The 23902-nt window shown below is 43.2% G+C and overlaps 1 protein-coding gene across 4 annotated transcripts in view; it reads left to right on the plus strand.

Annotated features, from left to right (window-relative positions):
- The first annotated feature begins 6423 nt into the window (after positions 1-6423).
- Positions 6424-23902, plus strand: part of RNF157 (ring finger protein 157) — a 79593-nt gene continuing 62114 nt past the window's right edge. For all 4 annotated transcript variants that reach the window (XM_038546527.1, XM_038546528.1, XM_038546531.1 and 1 more), the window contains exon 1: positions 6424-6553. In XM_038546527.1, the coding sequence (XP_038402455.1) occupies positions 6466-6553 (88 nt within the window). In that variant the 5' untranslated portion in view covers positions 6424-6465. The remainder of the gene's footprint in view (positions 6554-23902) is intronic.

A 23902-nucleotide genomic window follows, 5' to 3' on the forward strand; every position in this document is an offset into this window, starting at 1 on the left:
ACGGAGTCTGGGACACCTGAGTTCTGAGCCATGTTGCTACCTGTATGGCCTTGGGCCAATTCCCTGCCCTCCCCAGCCTGCAGCTGCCTCATCTGTCAGGTGAAGGGGCTGGACCAGATGACCTTTAGGCCTCTTCCAGATCTGATGCTCCAGCCAGGACACACATGGTTAAGAAACCCTAGGAGAAAGACGAAAATTCGTTCTAATTTTCTTCCTTTGAATTTCTAAGTAACCACAGTCAATCATTGGTTAAAGAGGGGCATAGGGGCGGTCACCAGGGCTGCCTCTTTCACACTCTGTTTTCTCTGGGTTGCAGGAGACAGGGGCTGGGCTTTTCGCCTGCCTGGTGTGTTTACCGGAGAAGGGCAATGCTGGGCTGAGATGCTAGCGGTGCATTCTTTTCACACTGACTTCATCGCGCAGAATGTGCAGCCCCAGGTGGGGGCTGAGCTCAACACCAAAAGCAGGGCCGAGTGGATGAAGGCAGAAGTGAGTGTACTGAGACAACCTTACAGGGTCTGCTGTTTGATAGAATGATCTGGAAGTAAAGGAAAATAGGGGCACCTCGGTGCCTCAGTCGGTTAAGCATCTGCCTTGGGCTCAGGTCATGATCTCAGGGTCTTGGGACCGAGCCCTGCATGGTTGTGATGGGGCTCCCTGCTCAGTGGGGAGTCTGCTTGTTCCTCTCCCTCTGCCCCCCACTCGTGATCTCCCTCCCTGTCTCTCTCAAATAGCAAAGAAAAATCTTTTTTTTTTTTAAATTTTTTTTATTTATTTATGATAGTCACAGAGAGAGAGAGAGAGAGGCAGAGACACAGGCAGAGGGAGAAGCAGGCTCCATGCACCGGGAGCCTGACGTGGGATTCGATTCCGGGTCTCCAGGATCGCGCCCTGGGCCAAAGGCAGGCGCTAAACCACTGCGCCACCCAGGGATCCCGCAAAGAAAAATCTTTAATGGTAGTAAACTAAAATAAAGTACAACAGAACAGACTCTCCTAATTTGTTTTAAAGATTTTATTTATTTATTCATGAGAGACACACAGAGAGGCAGAGACATAGGCATAGGGAGAAGCAGGCTCCCTGCAAGGAGCCTGACACAGGACTCAATCCCAGGACCCCCGGATCACGGATCACGACCTGAGCTGAAGGCAGACGCTCAACCACTGAGCCACCCAGGCACCCCATCCTAATTTCTTTAAACTAGTCTTGAATAGGATTAAGGTCCCAGGTCCCTCATTTCTGCAGATGCCAGATGCCCAGGCAGCAGGGCTAAAGCTGGGGAGAGACCGTTGAGACGCCTGCAAGGCAGTGAGTGTGAGCGCCACGTGAAGGTCACGCACCCTAGCACCTTACCCTGCTCACCCTGGACTCAGCCACGCTGGGCTGTGTAAGCATCATCTTTCACTTCGGTCTTAAATGGAAAAGTAGATTAAGAAGCTACAAACCCCACTGAAGTTTGCTGCCGTGTGAACAGTTCTTTGTTAGTGGCACACAGCTGAGGAGGAAACTAACAATGAGGAATTCACATTTGGCAAGAAGCAAAATATGAAAAGCCTGATTGCTGGCTTCCTAATGGACAAGGTTATTTTCCTCATCAGAGAGCAGTAGGTTGCCAGAGGAACCATCTGCAGGGTTCGAAAGCATTTAGGATCAGACCCTCTGTCGGTGTCAGCCTAGTCCACTGATGGGGAGTAGGATGTGAAATTCGTTTCTGGTTGTTTTAGCTTTAATCCACTGAAACCATGGCCCAAGGACTTGAGAGAGGTATCAGGGGCCATGTGTTGCTGACGGGGCCCTATCTTTTGGAGAGACCCTGCACTCACTCAAAAGAGCCAGAGGTCTAATCTTCCTATTAGCCTAGCAGGGACAAAACGGCCAAACAAGCAGCAAAGAAGGGGCCTGCCCTGGCCCCAGCCCCTTGGATCCTGGAGGCCTCCCACCCCCCACCTCCCCACCCCCACCCCCACTTTCCCCGGGGCTGTCTTGGGAACACTGTGCTACAAACAGGGCAGCATCTGTCAGCTTTTCACCTGCAGGCTCCCTCTCCTTCCTGTTAGAGGAATCTGTGAGAATCGTTCAAATGAGTGGATGTGTCACAAAGGTGGAAAACGCACATCTGAGCTGAAATCAGGACAGCCCAAATGAACAAAATTGAAAGCTCTAAGGGACGAGCTGACCTCGAAATTACTCATCCCCGTGCTCCCCCCACCCGCTTCTCCTTTTTCTCCCTTAGACCCAAGGTTGAGAAAAGCTGGAACCTGATAAAATGTGTGTTTTTTTTTTACCTCCCAGCCTTGAGTGGATGCTTAGAGGAAGCCCCTGAGACCCTTCAATGCTGGGTTCTTAGCGGAGATTCTCCCAAGGGCTGCATCTGTAGCATGCAAATGGAGAGGACGCAGTGAGGCTATTTACACAAAGGATGCCTGGTATTTGCATGTAACATCCCCACGCACGTGGTGCCACCCCTCACCAGACCATTTATTCAAGTTAAAAGCATTTTTATGGCTCTCTTGATGGCAATCACTTCTGGATTTTTCCTTTGTCTGCGCCGTCTTCTCCCTCAGGCCTTCTCCCTGGCCCAGATCCCTGGCAAGCAAGCCAAGTGGCGCCACGGAAGGACCAGAGAGGAATGCGGGACTAGCCCCGCAGAGGTGGCTGCTGAAAGGCTGGGTTGCATATCTCAACTCCGCCCTGGGCACTGGCTGAAGCTCTCTTTTCCCAAACGACAACACAATGTGATTACATTGTAGAAGGTGAGACTTGAACTCAATTCCCAGGGAGTCTCTTTAAGCTACAATTTTCTCTGAACTATCCCGTATCCCTTTCTCTTCTGTCTCGGGAGCCTAGAGGGCTGGTTATCACTTCTTATTTATTTCTAAAATTAATTACAAAGACTTTTTTTTTAATATTTTTTTTAAATATTTATTTATTTATGATAGTTACACAGAGAGAGAGAGAGAGGGGCAGAGACACAGGCAGAGGGAGAAGCAGGCTCCATGCACCGGGAGCCCAACGTGGGATTCGATCTCGGGTCTCCAGGATCGCGCCCTGGGCCAAAGGCAGGCGCCAAACCGCTGCGCCACCCAGGGATCCCCAAAGACTTTTTTTGAGTAGATTCCACACCCAGTGTGAGGCTTTAACTCACAACCCTGAGATCGAGAGTCACAAGCTCTACCGACGAAGCCAACCAGGCAACCCTATTGCTTTTATTTATTCTATTTATTTATTTATTTAATTTATCCTACTATTTCTTTTTAACTGAACATTGATTGACTTATTGTTTCTTTACAAACAGCCAGTGAGGGTTAGGTTATTTTACTTTATTTTATTTTATTAAGAATTTATCTTTGGGCACTTTTGTGGCTCAGTGGTTGAAATGTCTCTCTTTGCCTCAAGGCATGATCCCAGGGTCCTGGGATCAAATCCCGCCTTGGGTTCCCCACAGGGAGCCTGCTTCTTCCTCTGCCTATGTCTCTGCCTCTCTCTGTGTGTCTCTCATGAATAAATAAATAATATCTTTTTTTTTTAAATAATATCTTTTTAAAAAAGAATTTATCTTTATTTTTTAAAAGATATTATTTATTTATTTATTTATTTATTTATTTATTTATTTATTTATTTGACAGTGAGAGAGAGAACATAAGTAGAGCAGCAGGCAGATTGAGAGAGAGAAGTAGGCTCCCGGCTGAGGAGGGAACCTGATGCAATGTGGGGCTTGATCCCAGGACCCTGACATAATGACCTGAGCCAAAGGCAGATGCTTAACTGACTGAGCCACCCAGACGCCTCTGAGAATTTATCTTTAAGTCATCTCTATACCAAACATGGGGCTTGAATTCACAACCCCGAGATCAAGAGTCATATGCTTTATGGACTGAGCCAGCCAGGGGTTCCGGGGCCAGGTTATTTTACAGATGAGGAGACTGAAAATTGGTAAGAGCTTAGTCCAAAGTTACCTAACTGGGGTCTTGATTATTCCAACTCAAAGTCAGTGCTTTTTCTCTGTGTCAGTTTCTTCAATTGTGAAATGGGGGTGTTAATAGCACGTAGTTCATAGGGTGGCTTTGAAAGATGAATGCTTTAGTATGTAAAGCATTCAAAACAGCGCTGGGCACAGAGAGTGTTCAATAAACGTCCACTAATATTATTGTGCTATCCCTTGTTTTTCTTTTCTTTTCTTTTTTTTTTTAAGATTTATTTATTCATTCATAAGAGAGAGGCAGAGACATCGGCAGAGGGAGAAGCAGGCTCCAAGCAAGGAGCCCAATGCGGGACTCAATCCCAGGACCCCAGGATCATGCCCTGGGCCAAAGGCAGGTGCCAAACGGCTGAGCCACCCAGGGATCCACTATCTCTTGTTTTTCTTTACTAGTCTAAGCTTTGGATTCCTGACTCATTCGTGGGAGGAGGAACCAAGTTATAGGCTTGGACAGTGTTATCTAGGATGAGGAAGGAACCTGTTTCCCAGACTCAGAGCAGGCTGAGCTGGGACCAGAACAGATGCTTGCAAGTGACAGAACTGAGCTGCCCTATTGAGCCCCATGCCCGGCTGGCTCTGACCGAAACCCTCAAATATGGAGAAGCCCATAGGAGGATGGTGCGGGATGTTGAGGGCAGGAAGAACAAAAGTTTCTGAGTGGAGCCCAAGATTATAAGCCTACATTTTACTCTGCAATGTGCTGAAGGCCTTCTATCTTGAGGTGGTTCTAGATTCTTTACGACTCATATTTTACTTTATCGGTACTATAAGGTAGGACCTGCATCTGGGGAAAGGAGTAACGAGAAGGACATGAGTTCTGTCCCAGAGCTATGTCTGGATGCTTTCTAGTGGTTACTGCCAGGGGTTGGAGGTAGGGCTCTGAACTCTGTCAGGGAGCTCTGTGCTGGAGAGAAGGCTGCCCACCAGCTTGTGTGGGCCAGGGACTTGCCTTGTAACTCAAGCCCTCCTCATAGCCATCAGTCAATATAAACAATGGAAATGTGTTCCTGCCATGCTCTGGACTTTTTTTTTTTTTTTTTTTTTTAAGATTTTATTTATTTATTCATGAGAGGCAGAGAAAGAGAGAGAGGCAGAAACATAGGCAGAGGGAGAAACAGGCTCCATGCAGGGAGCCCGATGTGGGACTTGATCCCGGGACTTGGGGATCACGCCTGGAGCCAAAGGCAGATGCTCAACCACTGAGCCACCCAGGTGTCCCATGCTCGGGACTCTGGAGAAAACCAAGGCAACTGGGCCTACGTGTGGACCCTTAGCACCATGTCTGTTGGCTAGTGCTGAAAAGAGGGCAATGAAAACCGCAAAAATATAATCAGGAAAGAGCTAGATTCTATTGAAAAAAAAAAAAAAAGGCTTTGAGAGCCTAATCAAGGGAACTGGACACTCCAGAAACTGTACTTTAAAGATTGTGAAAAGTTGTTGAAGTCATGTTCTAGCAGTTGAAATTTCTGCTGATCAGTCCACCCTCTCGGGGGGGGGAACCACCAGACCCACAAATAAAATAAAAGGCTTAAAATACAGATGTCTATAATTAAGCTTTTAGAGTGCTGCCTTCCGCCTGTCCGAGCCTCCCACTGTCTTGTGTGTTTTCATCGAGGAGCCCTCTCTTGCTCGGCCAGGCCCCGTGCGCCTTTCCCTGCGCTGACTTTTCGCACGCAGGCCTCCAAAGTTTCCAAAAGATGCAATCAGAGGTTGGACGTCTTGATCTTTATCTTGGGCTGATGCTCTCCAAACCTCAGGGCTGCGGGAGCCGCCTCAGGGACCCATCCACGGCGTGCATGTGATAGAGCTCGGAGCTACGTGGGAGGGATGGTGTCATCTTCCTAGCGGGTCACCGGCATTGAGTAACCTCCGCGACCCCTGGGAGGTGGGATCAGCGGAGCGCTCCGGGGCGGAGAGATGCTGCCTCCACGCAGCCGTCTCTCGGCTCGGGATGCACTGGGGGGACCCGGGGGACCCCTCTGCGAGCTCCCGCCTGCCCGCTCTCTGAGGCCAGGGGCGCGGCTGGAGCAGCCGTCCCCCCGCCGGGCGGCCGCGCACCGCCTTCGGGGGTCTGGGACCGGGGCGCCCTGGGGTCCGCAGGAGCCCGGCCCCCGCCCGCGGCCGGCTCCCAGCTCGGGGACCCCCGCGGCTCGCGCCGCATCCCGCCGCCCATTGGCTGGCGCGCCGCCGCCGCCCCGCCCCGCCCCGCCCCGCCATTGGCCGCCGCCTCCGCGGGCCCCGCGCGCGAGCGGTCGCTGACATCACGCGGCCTGCGGCGGCGGCGGCGCCCCCGGCCCGACCCGCTGCCCCCTCGCAGAGGCGCCGCCGCGGGGCCCGGCGGAGGATGGTGCGCGGCGCGCCGGGGGCTCCCCGCCGCCAGAGCCGCAGCGCCGAGGCCGAGCCGGCCGCGGCGGGCAGCCGACCCCCGCTCCGCGCGCGGGGCGAGCGGCCGCGGTGAGGCGCGAGGGCGGCGCGGGCGCAGCGCCATGGGGGCCCTGACCAGCCGGCAGCACGCGGGCGTGGAGGAGGTGGACATCCCGTCCAATTCCGTGTACCGCTACCCGCCCAAGTCCGGTGAGGGCCGGCGGGCCGGGCGCGCCCCGGGCCGGGAGCGGGACGGGTCTGGGGGCCGCGGGCGGGGGGCGGGGGCGGGGGGCGGGGGCTGCGGCTCCCGGGGGGCGGGGTGCCCGCGGCGCCGGCGGGGCCCCTCCCCTGCGCCCGGTGCGCCCCTTCCCTCGGGAGCCGGGGGCGCGCAGACGTGGGCCTGGCCTCGGCCCCCGCGCCGGTGCCGGGCGGCCGGCGGGGTCCGCGCACCCAGGCCTCTGGAGACGGAGACACGGGCGCGGGCTGCAAGTCGGCTGCTCAGGGCGAAGGGCCCGCGCCTGCCGGAGGATGGAGGCCCGGGATGCGCTTGCAGGGCTGGCGCGGTGCAAGAGGCTGTCGGCAGCCCAAGAAGTGTGTAAGACAAATGTTTGGGAATCCGAGTATCCCAGTCAGCCCGGCTGCGCCTTTGCCGGAGTAACGGCAGACCTGGTTTTTGGAATGGGGATAGCTCGGGGACGGGGCACAGGTATTTAAAATGTATGGAAGTGTTAACGTTTGTTTTCAGAATCCTTAAAAAAGGTAAGCGTCTCCAGCCTCCGGGTTGTGGCATAAGCGTCGGAGGCGGAGGAGGGATTTTTGACAGCGAAGGATAGAGGATCGCAAGTGGATTGAGCGCCAGCCAATTCTGAACTGCGGGTGCATGACCTAACTCTCTGCTCTTTATTTTTCATTGCTTCCCCCACCCCCCACCCCCCAAGACTTCTGGGCACCGGTGGCTCCCATCTTCTCTTTGGCCTAGGACCCGATGAGGATTTTGGTGATCTTGGAGAGGTGTCAGAATTGGAGCCTTAGAATAAAGACATGCTAATGAGATGAGCTGGTTTCCCAGCAGTGTGTCCGGTTTGTGCCAGGTGGAAGCAGGGACCAGACAATGAACCTGCACCCTGCAGAGAGTCTGCCGAGAGCTGAGAGCTGTGTTTCTCGCTGCCTTTGTGCCAAAGAATGAATCCTTGCCTAGATGAATATGATTAAGAGCTGTTTTAAAACAGTCTAAGATAAAGCTGCGGGTCTTTAGTGTTTTAATAAAACTCTAATTATGACTGTATGAAACCAATGCCAAAGGAAGCATGCACTTTGCTTTTTAATAGACAAAAATATGCACAAGTATTTGGGAGTGTTTTTTTTTTTTTTTCTTTTGCTGAAATCACTTAGCTTTTATTGATTAGAATATAGAGCATGTTTTGCTGAGCTTGGAGATTTCAGCAGTTTGCAGTCTCAGAAGAGGATTCACCCTCCCTTCACGTGTGGGAATTAGCATAGGTAAATCTCTAGAAGGCTGCTCCCTAAAGGATATTGATACAAGTATGAATCTTGGATGATGATCATAAAAGGATAATGGGCCCAAATTAAAACTTTTCTTAACCAACACTCTCAGTGGTTGACAGTCCGAAATAATTCTCTCCACTCCATCCATGTTTTAAAAGTGTTAACTAGTTGTAAATAACTTCTAATTGGAAGTTATGTATGTGAGGAATATTTATAGCAGGGGGATCACATTACTTATGCTGAAGATAAAACACAAAAAAAGTATGAGGGGCCCCCCTGGGTAGCTCAGTCGGTTGGGAGTCTGCCTTCAGCTCAGGTCATGATTTTACTCTGTTCTTGGTGGGAAGTCTGCTTCTCCCTCTTCCTCAGCCCCTCTCCTCTGCTGGTTTTCTCCCTCTCTCTCTCAAATAAATAAAATCTTAAAAAAAAAAAAAAAAAAAAGAATCAGAACATTCAGGTCCCAGTCAGCAAACCTTTGTGTACTTGAGAATTTCCATGAACTTGTATGCTATAGTCTGGAAGCATCTCCTACCCTTCAGCTGATGTTTAAATTGTGTGGGATGATGGTATCATAGCCCTGAAAGGAACCTTTGGGAATTTGGCCCAAGACCCACTCATTTCACCAGTAAGAAAATGGAAGTCCAGAGAAATAAATTAGCATGACCAAGGTCGCCCACCCAGTTAGTGCTGTTCTTGCTAAGCCACCAGCCTCTGCCTTTCACAAGGATTTGGACTTGTGATTTGTGGAAAGGAGGCTGTTCTGCATCAGGACTGAGACAAAACTCAAAGGCCTGTCCTTGTTGGGGAGTCAGACCAGGTTGATTTTGAGAACTTTTCTTACCTTCAATACTGATAGAACAAAGCAAATGACAGAGTCCACTTTCTTCAGGTGACTGGCTAAGCTGTGGACCTCTGGCTCTCTGGAAAGTCTCAGGCTCTGCTTCCTGTGGAATAGTTTCCAAAAACAACTCTGCCATCTATCCCTGCAGCGATGGTCACAGCGCCCAGCAGAATTGCTTTCCTTATTTTATATTTTTAGAGGAACCCCTTAGTTTTGTATGCTCGTTGAACTGGAAACATTTAGAAATTATTGAGAACAGCTGATTTCATGTTGAAACTTAGGTTTCTTTTTTTAGAGATGGGTAGAAATAAAATAGCCTAAATTTTTTATGATTATTTTTGGGGAACGCCTGAGTAGCTCAGTCCATTAATCCTCCAACTCTCGATCTCAGCTCAGGTCTTAATCTTGGAGTCGTGAGTTCAAGCCTTGCATTGGGGACTTCTTTAAAATATTATTTATTTAAAAATTATTTTTTGAGTAAGTAATATAAGTTACATGATTCAAAGTATTTCTTTTTTTTTTAATTTAAAAGATTTTATTTATTTAGAGAGAGAGTGGGGCTGGGGTGGGGTGGGGTGAGACAAAGGGAGAAGGAGAGAAAGAATCTCCAGCAGACCTCCCTTCCCCACACTGCTGAGGGCAGTGGGAGAGGTTGGACTCGATCTCACGACCTCGAGATCATGCCCTGAGCCAAAATCAAGAGAGATGCTTAACTGACTGAGCCACCCATGTGCCCCTATGTTTCAAAGTTTAATAGAATGAAAAGTCATACAGTGAAAATCCTGTTTCCACTGCACAGTTCATCCACCCAGTTTCTCCCCATACACCTCCCATTCCTCTATAACTACTTTTGGTTTCTTTGGTATTCTTCAGAGTTTGTTGTGCAAATACAAGCATACATGCTATTTAGACTGTTCTGCACTTTCCCCCCGCTTTTAAAAAGAGATTTTATATTTTTTAAGTAATCTCTACACTCAGTATGGGGCTTGAACTCACAACCCCGAGATCAGGACACATGCTCTACTGACTGAGACAGCCAGGCATCCCCTCACTCCCACTTTTAGAGATATTAGAGCTCTTCTTATATTATTTCCATATTAGAGAGTATCTTTGTCTTTTTTTTTTTAACAGCTATATAATACTCTTTTGTATGCCAGTACCCTGTTTTAACATAGTTTTCTATTGATGAACATTTGGCAGGTGTTTTTTTTTTTTTTCCAATTTTTATACTCTTGCAGCAATGATTAATGTTACACGTAGTTCTTAGGTGATATTTAGTGTGTTAATATATAACTATTAATCATTTAAATAGCAAGGCATGCTGGGAGCTCATTTCTATATAGTATTTCTGCATTAACATAGAAAGCTATTTATAGCACTATTCTGTATTTGGTTGTACCTTTGTAATTTTTAACTTAGGAGCTATGCTTGCCTTTAAATTCTTCTCTAAGGTCTTCACTTCTTTAAAAGCCCATGAGCATTTGTTTAGCAAAGGAATGGCTTTGCTAACATGGTTTTTATGCACACCTGCTCATCTTTTGAAAGGGGTATCCACATTGATAAAAGTCATCAGGTCTGCTCTCTCTATCCAGCAAGAAATGGGCATACTGTAAAGACAATTTAATTAATTACATTTCAGCACTTAATGAATCTAGTTTATTTCTTTCTGTGTATCTGAATAAATTAAATAACAAGAATTATTCATTTTGCTCAGGTTGCTAAGAGCTAAACCTATTATAAAAATTCAGAATGGTAGAGTCCTGAGCAGCTAACATTGTTATTCTCCAAATTTTTGTTCAATTGGAGTACATATATGTTATCACGTGAGTCTGTCCAATGGCAAGAGCAGTATTTAAAGCACGGGTAATGTCTTTGTCCACCAAATAGTTATGAAAGTCTCTCTTAGCTTTTAGGAACATCAATATTAGTTTTGAAACCAAGGACTTAAGAATCTGGAACTTACTACAGAATAAAGAATTGTTTGGTTCTGGCACAATTTGATTGATACTTTAAAATTAAGTAAATTCCTGAAACTCATAGTAAATATATTTAATACCACAAAAAACCTAAATGTTGCTCCATTTAATGATGAAGTCATCAAGATCAAGAGTTCAAATGCTAGTGTTCTTTTTCTTTTGAGAGAGAGTACAGACGCACGCACATACGCATGTGCACATGTGCTCAGGAGTAGAGGGGAGGGGCATAGGGAGAGGGAGAGAATCTTAAGCAAGCTCCATGCCCAGCACAGAGTCTGATGTGAGCTCAATCTCATGACCCTGAGGTCATGACCAGAGCTGAGATCAAGAGTTGGTCATTTAATGGGCTGAGCCACCTAAGGGCCCCTCGAATGCTAGTATTATTTTTTTGTTTTTATTTTTTAAAGATGTTATTTATTTATTCATGAGAGACATACACACACACACAGAGGCAGAGACATAGGCAGAGGGAGAAGTAGGCTCCACGCAGGGAGCTCAATGTGGGAGTCAATCCCGGGTCCCCAGGATCACACCCTGGGCTGAAGGCAAGCACTAAACCGCTGAGCCACCCAGGTGTCCCAGTATTATTTTTTAAATGTTTAGAATGTAGTACTTCTCCTCTTTTTCTTTCTTTTTTTTTTTTTTTAATTTTTATTTATTTATGATAGTCACACAGAGAGAGAGAGGGAGGCAGAGACACAGGCAGAGGGAGAAGCAGGCTCCATGCACCGGGAGCCTGATGTGGGATTCGATCCCGGGTCTCCAGGATCGCGCCCTGGGCCAAAGGCAGGCGCCAAACCGCTGCGCCACCCAGGGATCCCTCCTCTTTTTCTTTTTAAAAAAGATTTTATTTCTTAATTTGAGAGAGAGTGAGTGAGAGCATGAGCAGGAGGAAGGGCAGAGGGAGACTTCCAGCTGCGCAGGGAGCCCCATGTGGGGCACCATCCTAAGACCCCGGGATCATGACCTGAGCAAAGGCAGACGCTTAACAGACTGAGCCACCAGGCACCCACCTCTTGAAACCTCTAATATTTTTATTTGTACTTCACTTCATTATTAGCAGATTGATTTCTTTGACTTCTTGATTTTGTCCTCAGATTTAGGGCCTTTGATTTCCTTATATGATGTGGTTATGTTCTTTTGTTCTTTAGCCTCTCTTTATTACCATTAATGTACTTTATTGAGCACCTGCTATGCACCAGCATATAGATTTTGATCCTTGTGCTCAGTGATTGATTCCTTTGCCAAGTAGCAGGATAGTCTTCAAATCAACTTTGTAATTTAAGATAGAGGTCATAGAAGGGAGTATTAACAGTACAAGCTATTTGTATTAACAATACAAGCTATTTGGTGACAGAATCAGGATGCTCTAAGAAACAATCAATAGGGGGCACCTGGGTGGCTCAGTGGTTGAGTGTCTGCCTTTGGCTCAAGTCATGATCCCGGGCTCCTGGGATCGAGTCCCACATCAGGCTCAACACAGGGAGACTGCTTTTCCCTCTGCCTTTGTCTCTGTCTCTCTCTGTGTATCTCTCTTTAATAAATAAATAAAATCTTAAAAAAAAAAACAATCAATAGGAAATAAATGTACATTAAAAAAATATGTATATTCCTTAAAATAAAATGGTTTATTTTAGGGAATTGGCTCCTATGATTGTGGGGGCTGGCAAGTCTAAAATATTTAGGGCCCGCCAGAAAGCTGTAAACTTAGACAGGAGGAGTTGTAGTCTTGAGTTTGAAATCTGTAGAGCAAGCTGGCAGGCTGGAAACTCAGGCAGGATTTCTGTGTTAGAGTCTTAAGACAGAATTCCTTTTCTAGGGAACCTCAGTTTTTGTTCTCGTAGTCTTCAGCTGATTAGATGAAGCCCACCCACATTCTCAAGGGTAATCTCTTTTACCTAAAGTCAACTAATTATAGATGTTAATCACATCTACAAATACCCTCACAGCAACATCTAGATTAATGTTTGGACAAACAAGTGGGCACCATAACCTAGCCAAGTTGACACATAAAATTTAACAATCATAGTGGCTTCCTATTTTAACTAATTATTCTTACAACGTAGGTGCTAAGCTTGAGGTTTTAGTTGCTGAAAGAGTGCTTGTGCTATGAAAACATTTTTCTAAAATCTAAAAATTACAGCCTTTAAAAATGATTATTTAAAACTTGCACTTCTTCCAGAATTTCAGGACTTATCATCTAGTGTCAGAGGTAGAATGCGGGCATATGTAGATAAATAATACAGACTATACCATAACGAAGTGGGGTATATCCTGAGAATGCAGTTGGTTTAATATCTGAAAGCAATGTTAATATTTTATATATCGATGTTTAATATCAATGTTAATATTTTAGTACAATAAAGGACAAAAACCATATGATCATTTCAATAAGTGGAGACCAAACATGTGACAAATCTAGACTTTTCAAGATGAAGAACACTCAGCAAACTAGGAATAGAAGGGAACTTCCTCAACCTGATAAATCTATGAAAATCCCATGGCTAATATACTTAATGGTGAAATACAGAATGCTTTCCTGCTAAGATCAGGAACAAGGCAAGGATGTCTGCTTTTGCCGTTCCGGGTTGATGGGAGATTCTAACTAGTATGGCAAAATAAATAAACACACATGTTTTTTGTTTTTTAAGATTTTATTTATTCACTAGAATCACAGAAAGAGGCAGAGACACAGGCAAAGGGAGAAGCAGGCTCCTCACAGGGAGCCTGATGTGGGACTTGATCCCAGGATCACGCTCTGAGCTGAAAGTAGATTCTCAACCCCTGAGCCACTCAGGAGTCCCACACATACACGTTAAAAAGGATATTTTTAAGGCACCCAGATTATAAAGAAAGAAGTGAAACTGTCTATTTACAGATGACATGATCCTGTATGCAGAAAATACCAAGGATTCCACAAAAATACTACTACACTTAATGAGTTAGGAAGGTTGTACCTCCAAGATCAGCATACAAAAATCGATTGTATTTTACATGCAAGCAATAATCTGAAAATGCAATTAGGAAAGCATTTAAAAAAACAAAAAGAAAGCATTTCATTCCCAATAGCATCAAAAAGAATAAAATTCTAAGGAATAAATTTAACATAAGTGTAAGACTTGTACACTGAAAATTCTAAAATGTTGCTGAGATTGATGCTTTAAAGAGGTTTTTTTTTTTTTAATTTTTATTTATTTATGATAGTCACACAGAGAGAGAGAGAGAGAGAGAGGCAGAGACATAGGCAGAGGGAGAAGCAGGCTCCATGCACCGGGAGCCCGACATGGGATTCGATCCCGGGTCTCTTTTTTTTTTTTTTTTTTTTAATTTATTTATGATAGTCACAGATTGAGAGAGAGAGAGAGGCAGAGACACAGGCAGAGGGAGAAGCAGGCCCCATGCACCAGGACCCCGACGTGGGATTCGATCCCAGGTCTCCAGGATCGCGCCCTGGGCCAAAGGCAGGCGCCAAACCGCTGCGCCACCCAGGGATCCCCTAAAGAGGTTTAAAACAATCTAAGTAATTAAACATCTCATGTTGGAAAACTCAGTATTGTCAAGATGCCAACGTTCTCCAAGGTGATCTAAAAATTGAGTCAAAATTCCAGCAGACTTTTTTTTTTTTTTAAGAAATTGACCAGCCGATTCTTATATTTATGTGCACATACAAAGGATCTAGCATATCCAGAACAATTTTGAAAAGGAAAAACGGGGGCCTGGCTAGCTCAGTTGGTAGAGCATGTGACTGTTCTCTGAGTTGTAAGTTTGAATCACTCACTGGGTGTAGAGAGTACCTAGAAATAAAATCTTAATTAAAAAAGAAAAAAGGGATCCCTGGGTGGCGCAGCGGTTTGGCGCCTGCCTTTGGCCCAGGGCGCGATCCTGGAGACCCGGGATCGAATCCCACATCAGGCTCCCGGTGCATGGAGCCTGCTTCTCCCTCTGCCTATGTCTCTGCCTCTCTCTCTTTCTCTCTCTGTGACTATCATAAATAAATAAAAATTAAAAAAAAAATAAATAAAAAAGAAAAAAGAAAAAAGAAATGGAAGAACAAAGTTGGAGGACTTTCACTATCCAATTTTAAAAATTATTGATTTTTAATCAATTTTTAATACCACAGTGTGGTATCGGCAAACAAAAGTTATATAGGTTAAAAAAAAAAAGTATATAGATCAATGGAACAGAATTGCAAATCAGAAATAAAACCTTAACATTTATGGTCAGTTGATTTTGACAAAAGTACCAAGACAAGGGGTGCCTTGGGTGGCTCGGTAAGCTGAGTGTCCAACTTTGGCTCAGGTCATGATCCTGGGGTCCTGGGATTGAGCCCTGTGTCTAGCCTAGCCCCTACAGCTGGCTCTGCGCTCAGCAGAGTCAGCTTCTGCTCCCTCTTTCCCTCCCCCCACTTGTGCTCACTCTGTCAAATAAAGTCTTTAAAAAAAAAAAAAAAAAGTACCAAGACATTTCAAGAGGCAAAGGATAGTTTTTTGTTTTTGTTTTTTTCCAACAAATGCTGCTGGGACATTTGGATAATGATAAGCAAAAACCAAAAAAGACTTAGTTCTTCACATCACCAAAAATTAACTCAGAATGGATCACAGAATGAAAACGCAAGTCAGTCACAGGGGGAGAAAATATTTGCAAATTGTATATATGATAAAGGATTTGTATCAAGAATATATAAAGAGGGATGCCTGGGTGGCTCAGTGGTTGAGCATCTGCCTTCGGCTCATGGTATTATTCCAGGTCTGAGGATGGTGTCTGAAATCAGACTCCCTGCAGGAAGCCTGCTTCTCCCTCTGCCTATGTCTCTGCCTCTCTTTCTGTGTCTCTCATGGATAAATAAATAAAATCTTTTTTTAAAAAAATAGAATATAGGGCAGCCCCGGTGGCGCAGCGGTTCAGTGCCGCCTGCAGTCCAGGGCGTGATCCTGGAGACCCTGGATCAGGTCCCACGTCAGGCTCTCTGTATGATGCCTTCTTCTCCCTCTGCCTGTGTCTCTGCCTCTCTCTCTGTCTCTATGAATAAATAAATAAAATCTTTATAAAAAATAAAATAAAAAATAAAAAAATAGAATATATACAGAACTTGTATAATTCGGTAAGAAAAAGACACTCCCTCCCCCCCCAAAAGAAAAAGACAACCCAACTAAAGAAGGAACAATGGTCTTGAATAGACCTTTCTCCAGAAAAGGTATACAAATGGACAATAAGCACATGAAAAGATGCTCATCATCATTAGCCATTAGGGAAATGCAAATCAAAGCTACAATTAGATACCACTTCACACCCACTAGGATAGCTATAATCAATATAACAACTAATAACAAGTGCTAGTGAGGATATAAAGAAATTGAAACTCTGGTACCCTGCTGGTAGAAATGTAAAACAGTGCACTTGCTTTGGAAAACATTTGGCAGTTCCTTAAATGACTCAATAATTCCACTTCTAGGTATATATACGCCCAAGAAAAATGAGGAAAAAAATAAATCCACACCAAAACACGTGCATGAATGTTCACAGTAGCAGCATTTTTCATAATAGCTAAAAGGTGGAAATAACCCAAATGTCTATCAACTGGCAAGTGGAACAGCTGATAAAATGTGATAAGTCTATACAATGGAACGTTATTTGGCAATAACAAGTAATGGCAATTATTTGGCAATAACAAGTAATTTGGCAATGAAGTATTGGTATTTGCTTCACCATGGATGAACTTTGGATACATTAATGTTAAGTGGAAGAAGCCAGATGCAAAATGCTACACCTTGTATAATCTCAAATATCTGTGAGGCAAATCCATTGAGACAAAGAAGATTAGCAAATGTGAGTGACTGGGGGAGGGGAAAATGAGTGACTGAAAATGGGTTTCTTTTGGGGATAATGAAAATGTCCTAAAATTAGTGCTGAATAGTTGCATAACTGTGAATATACTAAAAAACCATTGGATAGTACACTTTATTTTTTTTTTATTTTATGATAATCATAGAGAGAGAGAGAGAGAGAGGCAGAGACATAGGCAGAGGGAGAAGCAGGCTCCATGCACCGGGAGCCCGATGTGGGATTTGATCCCGAGTCTCCAGGATCGTGCCCTGGGCCAAAGGCAGACGCCAAACCGCTGCACCACCCAGGGATCCCAATAGTACACTTTAAATAGGTGAATTATGTGTTGTGTGAATTATATCTCAATAAAGCTGTTTTTAAAAATGGACCTAAATGTTAGAATGAAAACTGTAAAACCCCTAAAAGAAGACATAGGAAAAAATATTTATTTGATTCAGATTAGGCAAAGAGTTCCTTGATAGAGTATCAAAAGCACAATCCAGAAGAGAAAAAACTGATGAATTGGATTTCTTCAAGATTAAGAATGTTTCTGCTTCAAAAGTCAAGAAGACGAAAAAACAGGCCACCTTTTGAATGAAAATATTTGCAAAATACACGGATAAAGACTTTGCATCAAGAATATACCAAGAATTTGAACAACTCAGTATCAACGTGGCAACCCAATTAAAAACTGGACAGAAGAGGGCCACATGCATGGCTCAGTTGGTTAAGTGTCAGACTCTTAATCTCAGCTCAGGTCTTGATCTCAGTCATGAGTTCAAGCCCCATATTGGGCTCCACACTGGGCATGGACCCTACTTAAAAAATAAATAAAAATGGATAAAAGAGTTAAATAAAGATATCACTAAAGAAGATACAGAAATGGCTAACAAACCCATGGAAAGATGCTCAACACCAGTAGTTGTTAGGGAAATACAATTAAAACCACAATGAGATAGGAATTCATAATCACTAGGATAGCTACAATAAAAGAAGACAATGTCAAGTGTTGGTGAGAATGTAGAGAAATTGGAATCCTTGTGCATTGCCCATGGGAATGTAAAATGGTAGCAGCCACTTTAAAAGAGTTTGGGAGAGTCTTAAAAAGGTAAACATAGATTTACTCTATGATCTAGCAATTCACTGCCATGAATCTATCCAGAAGATTTACACACAGACATGTATGCAGATGTCCATAGCAGCATAGTTCATAATAGCCAAAAATGAGAAATAACCCAGATGTTCATCAACAGGTAAATGGATTAATGAAATGAGATGTAATCATACCATAAAATGCTGTTCAGCAATTTAAAGGAATGAACTAGTGATACATGCTGCACTACACGGATTAACCTCAAAAACATTGTGTTAAGTGCAAGAGACTGGGTGTAAGGCTGTATTATGAGTCCCAGTATATGAAATGGCTAGAAAAGGCAAATTTATAGAGATAGAAAACAGCAGTGTTTGCCTACAGGTAGGGAAGGGAGTAGGAATTAGTTGTAAATGGGCACAAAGGAACATTTTGGGTTTGTGGAAGTGTTTTCAGCTGGATTGTGGTGATGGTTACCAAAGTCACTGAATTGTACGATAGATGAATAACACCTCAATAAAGCTGTTAAAAATAACAGTACAGAGGGGTTTATGCCAATTGAATAAAATACAGAGAAGACCTTGATCAAAAAGTGTAGAGTTCTTGGGAGCAATGGCTCCTCTGAACACATCACACATCGAAGGACTCCCAAATAGTGCAAAGTGGGGAATAGCATTTGTAGTGGCCTTGGAGATTACTGGTGTGCTTTTTAAATTTTTTCTTTTTAAGTTTTTATTTTAATTTTTAAATACTTTAATTTTTATGTAATCTCTGCACTCAACATGGGGCTTGAACTCCCAACCCCAAGATTTGGGAGGGAGGTAGGAGCCAAAAGAGAGAGGAACCAGATGGTGTGCTAAAGAAGATTTATCTCTTAGAGGTATAGGTTGTAGGGAGAAAACTAGAAGCATAGAGATTTGCTAGGGAACTATAATCTGATAATCCACTGTCATCAAACTATGAAAGGGCTGAGGTCTTGACAAGGATGCTTTGCACAAAGCACACATTCAATGTTTTTGTGATTTTGATGGCTGACATTTTTAACCTGGGTGACCAGAGAAGTAAGCACCATTGACAGAAATTGGGAATCTGGGGCAGAAACTGCTTATAAGTGAATCCCAAATGTCAGCTGGGGTTTTACTGTTCCTTAAGATCTAGGTAAATTAGATACTTACCCACTGTCCCAAATCATAGAGTATAGACTTCTAATGCCCCTTCCAAGATTTCTGTGAATTCCCACATGAGCAGTGGGACAACCATGTTGGCTCATGAGCTCCAGCTTGTTGTCTCTGCCCCCCAATAAATGTGACTTCAGTCCATTCTTCAGTTTCTCCAAAAAATTCCATTCACGTAAAGTATTCAAAATGTAAATTCTACTAAAGATTTGTGGAGGTTGATGAAGTTGAGTTTACATTGCAGAAATTCTGTAGGAATAGTGAAGATCATCACCCTAAACAGTACTTCAGCTAGGAGTTTCACTGGCTCTTAAATTTACCGACTGGAGCCTTTCTCCATGCTGTTTCTTTCCTTTTACTTCTCCTTACTCTTCCCTTTGAGAAGAAAAATTACAAAGCAGGTGGAGTTGTATCAACAAGTAACAAATGTGCCTATGCCCTTGATGTGTTGCTTTCCATCCTAAGTAACTCATTAAGGTATATTCCAAAAAAAGATTGTGCCTTTGATAAGAGGAGTTCTGTGACAGTTCTTAAGATAAGATGCTCTTTATTTGTCCTTCTCCCAGAAAAAAAGGGTTATTCACTGAATTTGAAGCAAAGGTGGGGTATCTAGGTGAAAAGATATGGTAGGTGGTTAAAGATTGGACTGAAACTCCAAAGAAAGATCAGGGGAAAATGTTTGGGAGCATGGGAAAAGAGAAGCTGATGTGTGTTAATTGCCCCCCTGGGCCTAACAACAGTCCTTTGAAAGAGGTGTTACTATACATTTTATAGTTAAACCAAAGCCCCCAAAAGTTAAATAACTTGTCCTCAGTCACACAATGGTAGAAGGCAGCACTGGGATGAAATCCAGCTCTGTCTAAATCAGAGCTTCTGCTTTGGTTCTATGAGGGAGAGAGAGAAAGAATGAAAGAAAATGAGAGACCTGAGCTCTTAGAGACCTGTCCATGTTTGTGGGCTGCGTGAAAGCATGGAACAAGTGGTAGGTAGGAAGAGACTCAGAACCATGAGGATTTTGAAAGCCAAGGGAAAAAGAGCCTCAGAAATGAGTGGAAGTCTTCTGAGCATTCATAAGGTGAATGAAGTGTGAGAATGCACTTGGCCTGCCGGGTATTCCAGGGAAGAGTCTCAGTAGAGTGGTGGAAAGCCCTGCAAAGGCTTGAGGAGTCATTGGATGTGGGTGGGAGCAGACAGGAATGACAGATGGGTGTCCAATGGGCAGTTTTAAGGCATGGCACACGAACTCTTTTTGTATTTTTTAAGTCGGGAAGACCAGAATATGCTTGCAGCGCAAGGCAAGCAAAAAAAACAATGGAAAGAGGAATAGAAACATTGAGAAAGAGAGTGGCTGTTAGGGATAGGAACTCAAGTGGAAAAGTTAACTTTGGAACAGGGAGAGAAGAACTATCTTCTTGAGACCAGAAGAAAGTATGGATAGAAATATAGGGAAGTTGCAAGGTGTTGAAACTTGTGTAATATTGAGGGGTTTGAGGGAATGTCACAAAGTAGAAGGAAGACTGAGGGGTCAGGGTTGGGACCTTGAGAATGGGAGGAAGGTTTGGATCTGTTGATGTGTGCCTTGCTTCTAATACTGTAAAGCTACAGTTATTAAAACTATATTGTACTCAAACACAAACTTCATTGTGCTCATTCAGAATAGAATAGAGAGCTAGGTATATATAGCATGATAAAAATAGATTTTCATTTTAGTGGGGGTAATGGAACATTCAATAATTGGTATTAGTAAAGTTTCCTGTTTGGAAAAAAATAATTAACCCCTTATCCAACATTCCAGATGTAAAAACAATCAAATAGCAACAATAACACCACACAGGAGGGAAAAAAGCAAGCAAGCAATGTAAACTAGAGAGCGGGAATGTTCATCAGTAGGGAACCAGTTAATCTGGGCACTCAATGGGAATATAGTGTAATGGTTAAGAGTACACATAGGCATTCTGGAATAAAAATAGCTAGATTTGGGACCTAACATTGCCTTTTATTAGCTGTGTGACTTTGGATAAATAACTTATTTTCTCTGTGCATTTATCATTGGTTCTGTAAAATAAAAGAATTTGTATCACCCACCTGACAGGGTTGCGGGAGGGATAACCTATGTTAGTACAGTGCTGGTATGGAGTAAGTCCTCAATATGAGGTTATTGTTATGTAGTCATTAGGAATAATGAGTTCGATCCCCAAGTGCAGACATGGAAGGATGCTTACAGTGTATTAGGCAAAAAAAAAAAAAAAAAAAAAAAGTAACTTGCAGATCAATATGTGTAATATCCCAATTAAATTAAAAAAGAAAATAAATAAAACAGAAAACCCGAACATGTATATGTATATATGTGTAGGAAAATCTGGAAGGCCACAAACAAGTTGTTAATAGTGGAATTACTTCTCACGGAGTCGAGTTGGATTATCACTTTTTAAATTATATATTTCCATGTATATTTATTTTTTACTTTTTGCAAAAGGCATGTTTTACTTGCATAATTTTTTAAAGATCTGATTTTGGGGATCCCTGGGTGGCTCAGCAGTTTAGTGCCTGCCTTCGGCTCAGGGCATGATCCTGGGGTCCCAGGATTCAGTCCCACGTCAGGCTCCCTGCATGGAGCTTGCTTCTCCCTCTGCCTGTGTCTCTGTGTCTCTCATGAATAAAAAAAAAAAAAAAAAAAAAAAGGATCTGATTTTAAGTCATCACTACACCCACTGTGTGGCTCAAACTTCTGATCTAGGATCAAGAGTCCCACATTCCACCAACTGAGCCAGTGAGGCACCTCTTGTGATTTTTCAAATAAAAGCATGGATGGGGTGACTGGGTGGCTCAGTTATTAAGCAGCCAACTCGATCTCAGCTCAGGTCTTGATCTCAGGGTCATGAGTTCGATCCCCACATTGGGCTCCACACTGGACATGGAGACTAAATAAGTAAGTGAATAAATAAATAAATGCATGCATGAATAACAAAAGGAGTGCTGTAGTATTAGAATTGAGTCAAATAGTTAGAGATGTTTGAAAAAATTTCAGTTTTTTCATTTTTGTGACTGAAAGCTTAAAGTATGTTATTGAAATACCATGTAGGTAAAGATTTTCAAATACACGAAAATAGGATTCCCATAGCCAATTTTCTCATATTTTAATTTTGTATAAAATTATTTTAAGATATAGTTCTATTTTCTGCAGTATTCAAGTATATAGCTCCATTAGTTCAAAAGCAGGTAGCTGAAGATTAATATTTTTCACTTAAAGGCAGAATATTTCTTTACTATGACATCAATAAGAACACAAAAAGAAGAAAAGATTATTTCCCTATCAAAATACCATTAACATTTAATTCAGAGCTGGAACAAATAGTCCTAAAATTTGTATGGAACCAGAAGAGACCCTGAATAGCCAAAGGAAAGTTGAAAAAGAAAACCAAAGATGGTGGCATCACAACTGTGGACTTCAAGCTATATTACAAAGCCATACTTGCCAAGACAGTATGGTAACTGACACAAAAACAGACACATAGATAAGTGGAACAGAATAGAGAACCCAAAATAAATCCTCAACTCTACGGTAACTAATCTTCAACAAAGCAAGGAAGAATATCCAGTGGAAAAAAGACAGTCTCTTCAACAAATGGTGTTGGGAATATGGGACAGCCACATGCAGAAGAATGGAACTGGAACCTTTTCTTCCATACGCAAAAATAAACTCAAAATAAACAACCTAAAGGTGAGACAGGAATCCATCAAAATCCCAGAAGAGAACACAGACAGCAACCTCTTTGACCTTGGCTGCTGCAACTTCTGGCTAGACACATCTCCAAAGGCAAGGGAAACAAAGACAAAAATGAGCTATTGGGACTTCATCAAAATAAAAAGCTTTTGCACAGCAAAGGAAATAGTCAGCAAAACCAAAAGACAACCTATAGAATGGGAGAAGATTTTTGCAAATGTTTTATCAGATAAAGGGTCAGTATACAAAAATCTATAAAGAACTTTTCAAACTCAACACCCAGAGAACAAATAATCCAGTCAAAAATGAGCAGAAGGTATGAATAGACATTTCTTCAAAGAAGACATACAAATAGCCAACAGACACATGAAAAAATGCTCACTATCACTCAGCATCAGGGAAACAAATCAAAACCACAATGAGATACCACCTCACACTAGTCAGAATGGCTAAAATTAACAAGTCGGGAAACAACAAATGCTGGTGAGGATGCAGAGAAAGGGGAACCTTCTTACACTGTTGGTAGGAATGCAAGCTGGTACAGCCACTCTGGAAAACAGTATGGATGTTCCTCAAAAAGTTAAAAATAGAGCTACCCTATTATCTAGCAATTGCACTACTAGGTATATACCTCAAAGATACAAATGTAGTGATACAAAGGGGCACCTGCATCCCAATGTTTATAGCAGAAATATCCACAATAGCCAAACTATGGAAAGAGCCCCATTGTCCATCAACAGATAAATGTTTAAAGATGTGGTATGTATATAATCAATGGAATATTACTCAGCCATCAAAAACGAAGTCTTACCTTTTGCAAATGACATGGATGAAATTAGAAGGTATTATGCTAAGCAAAGTAAGTCAATAAGAAAGAGATAATTATCAAATGATTTCATTCATATGTGGAATTTAAGAAACAAAACAGAGGAGCATAGTGGAAGGGAGAGAAAAATAAAACAAGACATAATCAGAGAGACAAACCATAAGAGACTCTAAACCATAGGAAACAAACTGAGGACTGCTGGAGGGGAGGGACATGAGGGATGGGATAACAGGATGATGAGCATTAAGGAGCCCACATGATGTAATGAGCACTGGGTGTTATGTAAAACTGATGAATCACTGAACTCTACCTCTGAAACTAGTAATGCACTATATGTTAATTAATTGAATTTATTTTTTTTTTTTTCTTTTTTTTATTTATGAGAGACACAGAAAGAGGCAGGCAGAGACATAGGCAGAGGGAGAAGCAGGCTCCATGCAGGGAGCCTGATGTGGGATTCGATCCTGGGTCTCCAGGATCACGCCCTGGGCTGAAGGCAGATGCTCAACCGCTGAGCCACCCAGGCATCCCAATTTATTTGTTTTTTAAAGATTTACTTATTTATTCATGAAAGAGAGAGAGACACACACACACAGGC

The sequence above is a fragment of the Canis lupus genome, chromosome 9, assembly GCF_011100685.1.
Source record: "Canis lupus familiaris isolate Mischka breed German Shepherd chromosome 9, alternate assembly UU_Cfam_GSD_1.0, whole genome shotgun sequence".
Classification (NCBI taxonomy): domain Eukaryota; kingdom Metazoa; phylum Chordata; class Mammalia; order Carnivora; family Canidae; genus Canis; species Canis lupus.